Consider the following 12,869-nt stretch of genomic DNA (forward strand, 5'->3'; position numbering starts at 1 on the left):
GTTTCACCTTCGCGTCCCCGCTTTTTCTATTAGTAGTAGTTCCATCTTCATCCTGTCCTTCGACCTCCATCTGGTCTCTTTCTCTCGGTCTCTGGATTGTATCACCTCATTCCACTACCCCCTCTAATCTTCCCCCCCCTACTAGGTCTTTGCACTATACGATGCCCCCTTGGGCTGATCCTTCACCCTCTTTGTAACCACCCCCTGTCCCCGATCCCTTGGTTGGAATTACACAGGTACCTGTTGCAACTGTACCATGGTCACCGCTCCTTCTACCTCCGCGGCCCGGAAGGACACCATTCTGTCCCGAAGGTATATCGAGGGCCTGATTTCTGAAGGCAAGCATGTTATCATCTTCGACGGTCGCGTACTCAGGGTCGATGCGTGGATTCCCTACCACCCTGGAGGAGACAAGTCCATCAGGCACATGGTTGGGAAAGATGCCACCGATGAGATCAACGCGTATGTAGCCCCCATGAACCCCGGGAGGCCCGGATGCGAATAGACCGTTGACTCCGACTTTTCTCTGCTACAGGTTACACTCCAAAGAAGCGCGCCAGCGAATGTTGTCCTTTCAGATCGGTCGCATCGAGGGCCCATGGGTAAACTTCCTGCCACCCATCCAGGGCGGAAAGTTTCGTCCGTATACCGAGGATTGTCTGTCCGATGAAGAGAGCTCTGGTCCAGAGAGTTCCGGTCAAGAAACGTCACAGCCGCCATCCCCGATCTTTGATGCTGTCGATAGCACGTCAGGCGCTCGTCAGCGGAAACCTGCGCCCGCAACCCCAGCCTCGGCCGCCAAAAGCGAAGAGATCAAACCGAAACCTTTCTTTCTCGATGCGCGCACGCAGGAGGAACTAGTCTTCGATACGGCCAAATACCCCTCGCTAGATTTGGACAACCAGGAGAAGATCAAGCAGCGGTATCGTGAGCTGGACCAGCAGATCCGTGCGGAGGGGCTCTACGACTGTCGCTACTTCTCGTACTTTATCGAATGCTGCCGGTATACGCTCTTCGCTGCCTTGTCCTACTATTTCCTCCAGATTGGATGGTATGCGACTTCAGGATTCTTCCTTGGATGCTTTTGGCATCAGCTTGTGTTTACTGCCCATGATGCTGGCCATATGGGCATTACGCACAACTTCCACGTCGACACGGTGATTGGTATCATTATCGCCGACTATCTCGGAGGACTCAGCCTGGGGTGGTGGAAACGCAGCCACAATGTCCACCATATCGTGACGAACGCCCCCGAACACGACCCCGATATCGAACACATGCCATTCTTCGCCGTCTCCCATCGCTTCCTTACCAGCCTTCGCAGCACCTACTACGACCGCGTCATGGAATTCGATGCTGCTGCAAACTTCCTTTTGCGCTTTCAGAACTACCTCTACTACCCTATCCTCCTGTTTGGACGTTTCAACCTGTATCGTCTGAGCTGGGAATACCTTTTCATGGGCCAAGCCCCGAAGAAAGGTCCCGCCTGGTGGCATCGGTGGTTTGAGATTGGCGGTCAGGTCTTTTTCTGGATCTGGTTTGGCTATGGAGTGATGTACCGCTCGATTCCGGACTGGAGCAGCCGGCTTGCCTTCCTTTTCGTCTCTCACATGGTTACCTCTCCGCTGCACGTGCAGATTACGCTTTCTCACTTCGCCATGTCCACCTCCGATATGGGAGTCAACGAGTCTTTCCCGCAACGAATGCTCCGCACCACCATGGATGTCGACTGCCCGACCTGGCTCGACTTCTTCCACGGTGGTCTTCAATTCCAGGCCATCCATCATCTCTACCCCCGCATTCCCCGGCACAATCTGCGTCGAACCCAGCGCCTGGTGCTCGACTTTTGCCGCGACACTGGCATCCCCTATACCATCTTTACCTTCTACGATGGTAACAAAGAGGTGATTGGCAAACTCGGCGACGTCGCAAAGCAGGTCCGCATTCTCGAGGAGTGCAGGAAATCGTGCGCGGAGAATGGTGTGTTCTCGGATCATCATTGAAGTCATTGAAGACTATCTATGCGAGTCAGCGACCGAGCTAGATACACCCCTTCTGTCACTTTATCAAACATGTACTATCCCCAAACCCTTGTTGTAAATAGTCCCACTCTACGCTACGCTACGCCACCCCACCCCTACCCCACAGCACTATATAGTCTTTCAGTTTCTGGTGATGGTCCGGATATGACTGATGCCTTTTGAGTGCTTCGCAGTGCTGTGCCTAATGAGATAATGCCCCGGTCTGTGATTTATTGGTCTATAGAATGCATTATATATTACATGAATATCAGAATAAGCTTGTACTTTTGTGCCTTATATTTCCATTGTATCTGGAAGCCATACCCGATTATCAGTTACCCCATGTATGCAATCACAATTAAGGTGAGCTATCATGCCAACAGAAATAAACGCCTACCACACTTGAAACATATTAGACTAAATACACCATCATCATCTTCGTCCTAGTCACCTTTGTTGTGCTGTGAGGACTAGAACCTGACTAGCTATTGTACATTTCCGGCACTCTTCTATCCCACCCTACTAGGTACATCTTAATGATGGATCAGATACGAAAGTTAACGCAAATAGAAAAATATTTATTATTAGATACTTAATAGCCAAACTAGACATTACGCTAGTTTCCCTCACCACCATATCTCCATCTACGGAGTACAGTACAGTACGGACTATCTAGTTCCAACATAGTTTAAACAACCATCCAAACCGAGCCTCCCCAATCCCGCTGACTCACCGCCCTCCCAAACCCAAGATCAACTAACCACAACCAGCCACTAGCTCCCGAACCAGCTACTTAGCCGAGCGCCAAGCCCTCCACCCGCACAAGCAAGAAAGAACGGATGAATAAAAATTGAACAAAAAAAAGTTGCACGATAATTGTTATTCCGCCCGGCAAACCATCCAGACTCTCTCCTCAACGGCCATCATCACCTTACCGAACCCCGATAGTTCAGGTCTTGATTGGCAGTCCAGCCTCCCTTGCGGTATGCCCTCCCCCTCCCTCACTCCTTTTCTCTCTTGTCTCTCGTCGACGACAACTAACTTCCAGGTCCAACAGCATCTCAAATCCCACCGGTCACCCCACCGTCTCAAAACTACATTTCAAGATGTCTTTCCAGAAGCCTGAGAAGGATTTCGGCGAGGGCCCTGTACGTCTACCACCATACATATATAACATGTCTTCAATGCAATGCCATTGGGACATGGTTTATATATGAATCGATCAATGAATGCGACAAATCACTAACAACTTCTCTTTTTTGATGGGAATATAGAAGGTCCACAAGATCCGTATCACCCTCACCTCTCGCAAGGTCGCTTCCCTCGAGAAGGTGTGCTCGGAGCTGATCGACCGTGCTCGCTCCAAGTCCCTCCAGGTCAAGGGTCCCGTCCGTCTTCCCACCAAGACCCTTCACATCTCCACCCGTAAGACCCCCAACGGTGAGGGTTCCAAGACCTGGGACAAGTACGAGATGCGCATCCACAAGCGTCTCATCGAGTGAGTGCCCCCCTGCCCCAATATCTCTAACTCATATGCTATGATGAGTGTGAGAATGGAAAGGAAGATGGAAAACTAATGAATGTGTGCAGCCTCCTCGCCCCCACCGAGACCGTCAAGCAGATCATCATCAACATCGAGGCTGGTGTTGAGGTTGAGGTCACCATTGCTGCTTAAACAAATCCCTCACCTCTTCCTTCACTGGATACGGTTTGGGTTCGTGACAGGGGTGGCGCGGACGATGAGGTTATGTTTTGTGGTGCTGCTGCGGCCGTGCTAGGCATTCGTCGATACCCGCCAGTTCCTGGCTTGAAAATGAAAAAGTTCAAAAAGCAGTAAATTATTTTTCTTATCGGAGTGAATGATTGTATGGATTGTAGTGTAGTGTATTGGTATCAAAACTAGCAGTGATTTAACTGCTTCCGTTGTTCCGTGTGAGAATTTCCCGCCTGGACGCCCAATCCGTCCGTTAATAATGCTAATGATCTATATAATACAATGCCCAAGTAAACCATGTAAAAGAAAGTCCAAGAGCCTGGATTGGCTAAAAGTCGAAGCTCACCCATTCCGTCTTCGGGGGCACGCTCGGAATCACTCCGTCCTTGAAGCATCCGTTTTGCACGAAGAACTCGTACTGCGCAGTGACCTCAGCTGTATACTCCTCGTCCTTTGCATGTGCGTCCCGTAAGCTGGCTGCATCAGGGGGTCCATCTGGAAAGAAGATGCGGACGTAGGTATGACGATCCTGCGGATGTAGATAGCAGGGTTCGTTGTTGATGTACTTGACCGGTTGCCCCTTCCAGGCTGAGAGCCTCTTGGTCATTGGGTCGCGGATGGTCTGACCTGTCAGCGGTGGGATGGGGTGTAGCTCATTCGGGTTATCAATCTTGATAATGGCAGGAGGGCCGGTTCCTGCAGTAGCTGTTGGCGTGGACGCAAGAGCGGGAGCAGGCGCTGATTGGCCTAACTGTCCAAAACCGCTAGCGGGCTGTCCAAATCCTGAAGGTGCAGCTGGTTGGCTTGGAGCCCCGAAGGGACTCGGAGCTGCGGCCGTGGAGGGTTGACCAAAAGGGTTTGAGGCCGGTTGTTGTTGTTGTTGTTGGGGTTGACCAAAAGGCGAAGCTGTCTGTGACGGTTGGCCGAAACCAGCCGGCTGTGTCGAGGGTTGACCGAAGCCAGAAGACGCGGCGGGGGTTTGACTCCCGACCTGTGCGAACGGTGATGCTTGTCCGGCGGACTGACCAAAGCCGCTTGGTTGCTGGCTAGGAGCTGATATCTGACTAAATGGGGAGGCCGCAGCAGGTGTCCCGAATGCCGATGTTCCGAGTGATGATGGCTGGCCGAATGAAGACTGGCCGGTAGAAGGCTGACCAAAGCTAGGCTGGCCAAAGGCTGGTTTACCGAATGCCGACTGCCCTCCTCCCAAGCCTGAGGGCTGTCCAAATGCAGACCCTTGACCTAAAGCACTAGGTTGTCCGAAGCCAGGTGCTTGCCCCAGGCCAGATGTTTGACCCAAGGCCGAGGGCTGCCCGAAGGCTGACGGCTGACCGAACGCAGAGGGCTTGCCGAAGGGTTGACTGCCTAATCCTGAAGGCTGACCAAAAGCCGGTGCTGAGCTGGGAGCAGCGGGTTGCCCGAATGGTGAAGGTTGGCTAGGTTGCGAGGGCTGACCGAAAGCAGAAGGTGCTGGGGTGGAAGCAGGGCCGGTCTTGCCCTCCACGATATCAATTCTGTTGGGATGTTCATTGATACCATCGACGACATACTTCACAGCACCGTTTAGATCATTCAGGATGACATCCATCTGCTTCAATGCCTCCCCATACAGAGCTTGAGCTTCTTGGACTGCCTGGTCGGCGTTGCCTGCTGCGGCAGCTTCATAATGGCGCAGTCGCAGTTCTTCGAAACTCCGCTCTCGATTAGCGCCTCCAAATAATTGCCTTGGGGCGTTTCTGCCGGGACCGTAGCAGGAAAAAACCCATTCTGGCCGGCCTTTACCGGCGGTAAGATCGGCCTTGATGTCCGCCGTAGTTATTCCATAGCTGTGGGATGTCAGAAAGGTCCCATATAAAACGGCTTGACTGAAGAACGACTTACTCTGCAGATTGCTGAGTCTGGGCGCCACGGCCTATGTTTGACGTTAGGAATTCTCATAACACATGGTGGAAGCAACAAATCGTGAACCAAGTCACACATGTATAATGCGGTGACAGCTTTTGAAGAGAACAAATGACAATAATAATATAGTCCAGAGTAGACCATTAAAGTCGGCACACATAATGGCTTCAAAGCCCATTCAATAGACAGAGCATGCTGTGTTGTGTTGTCTCCAACAACAAACATCAAACGTACCTCCGAAACCTCCCCCAGCAAGTGCCCCGAAACGGTTGCCGGAGCTCAATGTCTGCTGGCTGGGGTGCTCATTCTTACAACGGTCTGGAATGATTGTTAGTCCACTATCCAGACCGGAACAAGAGCAAAAATCTGATCCTTGGGGCAAGGTATCTTCGTACCTCCAAATCTGCAGCGCCCCTGCTGAAAGTACGTGCAGACAACCATGTCGTATTGGGCCTTTGCGGCGTCGGACAGTACGAGAGGCCCCTGCTGACCGTCTGACGGAGATGATAAGAGCTCAATCGAAAGTCAGAGACCCACGAATTGGAGCTATCTATTTGACCAATCGTTAGAGAAGGACGTGACGAATAAGTAGACTCTTAAGTAATACCAGACAGCGAAGCGCGCGCAGCTGGTCGCGGTGTATAACTAGAGAGAATCTGCGGATGGCCGGTGGTGGTTGGATTGATCCGGTGACAGTACATTTCGCCGCCTCAGGCTGCAGTATTGGCCGGAAATCCATGCATAGTGTATGGACATGGTATTGTAATTTACACATGTTCCTGCCCGCGGAGCTATCAAGAGCCGAGATACAATTTGTCTGTAACATTCTATTTTATTCATTTACTCTTCTACAGGCTGCAAATAACACCAAGAAAGACACTAGGTCGGGGTATACTGGTGGTTATATTTTCGGCCTTGTTAAATCATCAATAGCAACCGTTGCCTGTTCAATGCCAATGCTTCATAAAATTACAATGGATCCGATGTCAACTCCTATTCTCCGAGCCATTTCCCATAATATCAAGTTCATGTCACGCTTGTCCACCGCTGGAGTGAGAAGTCTGTGTATGTGTGACGCTCTGCCTCAGGACATCCCAGTTCAGTCCGTCAATCTTCTCCCCGCCGAGGGACTCAAGCTCCTGGGCCAGTCCACTCAACTTGCCACTAGCAAGGCGGCGCATCATGACTGTGTCCTTGGAGCCATGGAGACCCTTTGCACTACCGTGAAGCAGAGCATCCTCGAACCATTCCTCTTCTTGATCGTCGAATGGAAGGCCGATTAGTTCCAGCGCGCGACTGCTCCGAAGTTGGCCAGCGTCTGTTGTGTGCACGAACTCAATGAGCTGTGTAAGGTAGCTTCGACGTAGAGTGTCATCGTTCTTGCGGGTGAAGTAGAAGGCCTCCGTAATGCTTGAGCGACAGAGCGTCTTGAAGAAGGCTCGCTGGACCTTCTCCGATGCCAAAGGCGGGGAAACAGTAAGGTAGTATGCCATTACGAGGCTGTCATCGTGCTTGGGAAGCCGAGGAAGAGTAAGGACATAGAGGATTTCATCCGGGAAAGTTGGAATTATAGAAGGCTCGGTCAGATATTCGACGGCTCGCTGTCGGCGCATTCTGGGTCAGTAACCGTCGCAAACTGCGTCAAGGCAGAGACGCACCTTAAATTCAAGCCTATCGAGGTTCCACAGTCCTTCTATGAACAGCCTGTACTTCTCCGGCAAATGACACCGGCGCGAGAACTGGGAAGCCGCATCGCTGGCGGCACGGCAATCTTTCAGGATATAGTAGATCAACGCTTGCTTGTGCTCTATGTCCATGGGGGAGGAAAGTATATGTCCGACAAGAGTCCGGAGGTCTGCATTGGATCTGGGAGGGTAGAGTTGCGTGACTAGAGGTTGCTCCTGATTAACAACGACCTTCACTTCAGAGCTGGATGAGGGGCGAGAATACCTGCTTTAACTCCGAGCAATCCTAGCAGTCTGTCGGCGAACAGCTGGTTTTCAAGCGCACGGCGGTTGGCGACGATCTGCTCAATGACCTTGCCATCGTAGGTGAAGTTCTTGTTAAAGTAGAAGATAGAGTCGAAATCGTCCCAGGGAGCCATTTTGTCAGAGATATGTCCGTAGAACAATTCCGATACAGCGCTGATTATTTACTCGCGGTGAATTGTATGGGCCGCCGTGGCAGGTGGGCGGTGAAGCAGACAGTCCAAAGACGCACATGTTGTGGCAGAAAACAACACCATTCCCGATGGGGACACAATGTAAACAACCCACTTTCCACTTCCGCCCGCAACTTTGCAACTGCGCCCGCTTCAACATTCACCTTGATGAAGCCGTCTCTGGCGACGACGACGACTCATCCAAAATAATGTCATCCATCGCAAGAAGCCGCCCAACTAGGCGCTCTGCCGCCGCCCGGCGGAGCTATGCTATCGAAGAAACCTCCGAAGAGGAGGATCCCGGAAATGTCACCCCCACGGCATCTCAGCACGACGAAGACGACGACGATAGCGGCGAAGCCACGCCTGTTCCCAAGAAACCCAGAATTGAAAAGAGGTCCTCGCGCAGGCGAGCCACCGTTGATCAGACTACACCCAAGGCCACGCGCACTACACGGAGGTCTCGCAGATCGGCAACCGCAGAATTGTCGGAGGCGTCGCAACTCACAGATACCAACGACAATGAAGGCGACAGCGTCGCGTCAGTGGAAGAACCCGAGACTGCCTCACAAGTCACAGCATCGGTAAAGAAAATAACCAGTATGGCTCACCCCCGCAAGAGTCGTGTCTCCCACACGCCCAACCCGGAAATGTCCTTACTCCCTACTCCAGAGCCCTCCGTCTCGCCGCCCCCGTCCCAACCCCGATCGCAGAGGGGCAGTGTACCCCCACTCGCTGATATCACTGAATCGGCTGTGAACCAGACGCCCGCGAAGCCCGAAAGCGAGGAAAAGCCTCAAATCGCCATGATCAACCCCAATACGACCGTTCTCGAAAAGCCGATGGATATCATGATGAAGTCTCGGTTGCTGGGCCCCTCAGCACCCGAGGAGCCATCCGAACCTAAGAGCCGCTTGATTATCACTACACTAATTTTGATGAATTTCAAGAGTTACGCAGGGAAGCAGATCGTCGGGCCCTTCCATGCCTCTTTCTCGTCGGTTGTTGGACCAAACGGATCCGGAAAGTCCAATGTTATCGATGCGTTGCTCTTTGTCTTCGGTTTCCGAGCCAGCAAGATGCGACAGGGCAAGGTTTCCGCTCTCATTCACAATTCCGCCAACTTCCCCAACTTGCCCTACTGTGAAGTCGAAGTCCACTTCCAGGAAGTCCTTGACTTGCCCACCGGAGGGCATGAAGTAGTCCCAGATTCCCAACTGATTATCTCCCGAAAGGCATTTAGAAACAACAGCAGCAAGTACTACATGAACGGCAAGGAGACGAACTTTACCGCCGTGACCACCCTGCTCCGCGACCGCGGCATTGACCTGGACCACAAGCGTTTCCTTATTCTCCAAGGTGAAGTCGAGTCAATCGCACAGATGAAGGCCAAGGCTGCCAATGAACATGAAGATGGTCTCCTGGAGTACCTCGAGGATATTATCGGAACCTCTAAATACAAGACGCCCATCGACGAAGCAGCTGCTGAGCTGGAGACGCTGAACGACGTCTGTATGGAAAAGAACAACCGTGTACAGCATGTAGAGAAGGAGAAGAACGCCTTAGAAGACAAAAAGGACAAGGCACTCGCCTTCATCCGTGACGAGAATGAGCTGGCCCAGAAACAGTCCGCACTTTACCAGATTTACATCAATGAGTGCGGGGACAACATCCGGGTTACCGAGGAAGCCATCCTGCAGATGCAAGAGCTTTTGAACCTCGAGCTAGAGAAGCACGAGGGCAACGAGTCCGGCATCAAAGAGCTCGAAAAGGCGTACAAGCGTGGCATGCGGGAATATGAGAGCATGGAAAAGGAGATGCAGGCCTTGGCCAAGGAAATGGCTAAATACGACAAGGAATCCGTCAAGTTTGAAGAGAAGAAGAAATTCTTGGTTGGAAAGCAGAAGAAGCTGGAAAAGGCCATGCAGAGTACTCGACTGGCTGCCTCTGAGTGTGAAAGTTTGGTGCAAAAGCATGCGGACGACATTGAAAGGAAATCGAAGGAGACTACACAGCTTGAGAAGGAGATGAAGGTGGAGGAGGAGGAACTGAACTCGATCCGTGAGAGCCTCAAAGGCAAAACCCAGGGCCTCTCAGACCAAATTACGGCAAAGCAAAAGTCATTGGAGCCTTGGGATGAGAAGATCAACAAAAAGCTCTCGGCTGTTGCTGTGGCTCAGAGTCAACTTGACATCATCCGTGAGAGAAGCAACGCGGGTGCTGTCCTGTTGGAAGAGGCTCAGGCCAAGGTGGCTTCAATCGAAGAGGGCTTGGCTACCAAGGAGACCGAGCTTGAGGAACGCAAGGAGCAGAAGTCGACACTCGAACAAGAGGTCGAGAAGCTCAAGCATGACCTCAAGAAGTATGCCCACAGAGAACCCGAAGTGCGAGCCCATGTCTCGAGTGCTCGACAGAAGGCAGATGAGGCAAGGGCCAGTCTTGCAAGCACTCAAAATCGCGGCAGCGTTCTATCTGGACTTATGCGTCTTAAGGAGTCGGGCCGTATTGAAGGCTTCCACGGCCGGCTCGGCAACCTCGGAACTATCGACGAGAAATATGATGTAGCTATCTCGACTGCCTGTCCAGCGCTGGACAACATGGTAGTTGATACGGTTGAAGTCGGTCAGCAGTGTATTGACTACCTGCGTAAGAACAATCTCGGCCGAGCCAACTTCATTCTTTTGGATCGACTCCCACGGCGGGATCTGTCTTCCATCGCAACTCCGGAGAAGGTCCCTCGACTTTTTGATTTGGTTAAGCCTAAAGACTCCAAGTTTGCCCCCGCATTCTACAGTGTCATGCAGAACACCTTGGTTGCTAAAGACCTCGAGCAAGCCAACCGCATTGCCTATGGAGCCAGACGGTGGAGGGTCGTTACCCTTGACGGTCAACTTATTGACATGTCTGGTACTATGAGTGGTGGTGGTACCCGCGTAGCACGTGGCGGCATGTCCTCCAAGCAAGTGGCAGAAACAAGCAGAGAGCAAGTTGCTCAGCTCGAAGGGGATTTGGAAGAAATGGAGAGGAAATTCCAGCGCTTCCTGGAGAAGCAACGACAAATGGAGGCAGCGATCAGAGAGAGGTCCGAGGAGATACCACGGGCGGAGACCAAAATTCAGAAGATCATGATTGAGATCGAAAGTGCCAACAGAAGTCTCGCAGACGCCCAGCGGCGCGTCAAGGAACTGAGCGCCGAGCACAAGCCATCAAAGACGGACGCGAACCAAGCTGCAGCTCTAGAGAAACAGATTGCTGCTCTGGAGGAAGAAATCGAAGACCTTCGTGAACAAAAGGGCGGCATCGAGGAAGAGATCCAGACTCTCCAGAATAAGATCATGGAAGTTGGTGGTGTTAGATTACGTGGTCAGAAGGCCAAGGTCGACGGTCTCAAGGAGCAGATCAGCCTTCTTGCAGAGGAGATTTCCAATGCAGAAGTTGGAAAGTCAAAGAACGAGAAGGCCATCGTCAAGCACCAGAATTCCCGTGCTGACGCAGAGAAGGAACTTGAGCATGTGACAGAGGAGCTCGAGAAGCTCAATGCGGATGTTGCCAACCAGGCCAACGATGCCTCGGGGTGGAAACAGAAGGTGGAGGAAGCGGAAGAGGTAAGTCCGACATGGAAATGTATCAGATTCACAGGCTCACACAAGACAGGCTCTCGACGAAAAGAAAGAGGAGCTCGGCAAGGTGAAGGCTGAGTTGGATGAAAAGGTTGCTGAATTGAATGAGTCCCGCGCCACCGAGATCGAGATGCGCAATAAGCTTGAGGAGAACCAGAAAGCCTTGGCTGAGAACGAAAAGCGCGGGCGGTACTGGCAAGAAAAGTTATCCAAGCTTTCGTTGCAAAACGTCAGCGATCTGGGTGAAGAGCAGGAAGCCACAGAGCTCCAGATGTTCACTCAAGATGAGTTGATGGAGATGAACAAGGAGTCGTTGAAGGCAGCCATTGCTGCCCTCGAGGAGAAGAGCCAGAATGCATCTGTCGACCTTAGTGTCATCGAGGAGTACAGGCGCAGAACGGCAGAACACGAAGCACGTTCGGCCGATCTGACTACTGCGCTGGCATCGCGCGACAGTGCCAAGGCCCGTCTTGATGGCCTCCGATCTGCTCGTCTGAACGGGTTCATGGAAGGATTCGGCATTATCTCGCTTCGTCTGAAGGAGATGTACCAGATGATTACGATGGGAGGTAACGCGGAGCTGGAATTGGTCGACTCTCTGGATCCATTCTCTGAGGGTATCTTGTTCTCCGTCATGCCTCCGAAGAAGAGCTGGAAGAACATTGGTAATCTGTCCGGTGGTGAGAAGACACTTTCCAGTCTGGCGCTGGTATTCGCCTTGCATCACTACAAGCCCACTCCCTTGTACGTGATGGACGAAATCGATGCTGCCTTGGACTTCCGGAACGTGAGTACTCTATCCCAGCTACTAAAAGTGCGTTGCTAATCTGCATAGGTTTCGATTGTGGCATCCTATATCAAGGAGAGAACTAAGAATGCCCAGTTTATTGTGATTTCTCTGAGAAACAACATGGTAAGACGCTCGCCATAGATGCTACAGCAGCGCGTTACTGACTCAACAATAGTTCGAACTTGCCTCTCGACTGGTCGGTGTTTACAAGGTCAACCACATGACCAAGAGTGTGACGATCGAAAACAAGGACTACATTACGGGGCGATGAATGATTTGATCTGCACGTATGCATGTTATGACTTCTTTCTTTTCTGTATGGGTTTTCCGGAAAGGAGGCGCGGTGTGGGACTGGATATCTGTCACTGGCTGAAGGAGAATCTATGGGCTCCTTCCATACCTGTTTATACGCGGGGTGAAGTTTTAAGATATGGTGTTGACTATTGTTTTCTGACTTCTTGTATGAATTGGATGATGTCCATTTTGTCTGGTATGACTGGATTCGGAATACATATATTGATTCATCTGTTCTATTTTGACCTCGTGATGGTGATGAACCTCTATCGACTTGTAAGTTCAAGAGTTATTTCCCATAGTAGACAGTATAAGTAGGCTCATGCTGTTGCAACAACGTAACTTAGCCACGATGATTACTTATCTA

At 51.6% G+C, this 12,869-nt stretch overlaps 4 protein-coding genes across 4 annotated transcripts; 3 read left to right on the forward strand and 1 right to left on the reverse strand.

Annotated features, from left to right (window-relative positions):
• The first annotated feature begins 54 nt into the window (after positions 1-54).
• On the forward strand, positions 55-2,293 carry BO88DRAFT_404146 (fatty acid desaturase). Its single transcript, XM_025706539.1, has 2 exons — positions 55-462; positions 536-2,293. The coding sequence occupies exons 1-2, from the start codon at positions 257-259 to the stop codon at positions 2,001-2,003; spliced, it is 1,674 nt and encodes a 557-aa protein (XP_025563580.1). The 5' UTR covers positions 55-256; the 3' UTR covers positions 2,004-2,293.
• A 682-nt stretch (positions 2,294-2,975) lies between these two features.
• S10a (40S ribosomal protein uS10) lies at positions 2,976-3,997 on the forward strand. Its single transcript, XM_025706540.1, has 4 exons — positions 2,976-3,004; positions 3,079-3,169; positions 3,296-3,519; positions 3,612-3,997. Exons 2-4 carry the CDS (start codon positions 3,128-3,130, stop codon positions 3,694-3,696), a joined length of 351 nt encoding a protein of 116 aa, XP_025563581.1. The 5' UTR covers positions 2,976-3,004; positions 3,079-3,127; the 3' UTR covers positions 3,697-3,997.
• Positions 3,998-4,063: 66 nt separating this feature from the next.
• On the reverse strand, positions 4,064-7,250 carry BO88DRAFT_424761 (uncharacterized protein; the record flags this gene model as incomplete). Its single annotated transcript, XM_025708767.1, has 2 exons — positions 4,064-5,617; positions 6,714-7,250. 2 exons carry the CDS (start codon positions 7,248-7,250, stop codon positions 4,064-4,066), a joined length of 2,091 nt encoding a protein of 696 aa, XP_025563582.1.
• A 701-nt stretch (positions 7,251-7,951) lies between these two features.
• Positions 7,952-12,714, forward strand: smc4 (condensin subunit SMC4). The gene is made up of 4 exons (XM_025704793.1): positions 7,952-11,403; positions 11,453-12,205; positions 12,254-12,331; positions 12,384-12,714. Exons 1-4 carry the CDS (start codon positions 8,008-8,010, stop codon positions 12,477-12,479), a joined length of 4,323 nt encoding a protein of 1,440 aa, XP_025563583.1. The 5' UTR covers positions 7,952-8,007; the 3' UTR covers positions 12,480-12,714.
• Positions 12,715-12,869: the final 155 nt, after the last annotated feature.

The sequence above is a fragment of the Aspergillus vadensis genome, assembly GCF_003184925.1.
Source record: "Aspergillus vadensis CBS 113365 unplaced genomic scaffold BO88scaffold_9, whole genome shotgun sequence".
Taxonomy (NCBI): Eukaryota; Fungi; Ascomycota; class Eurotiomycetes; order Eurotiales; family Aspergillaceae; genus Aspergillus; species Aspergillus vadensis.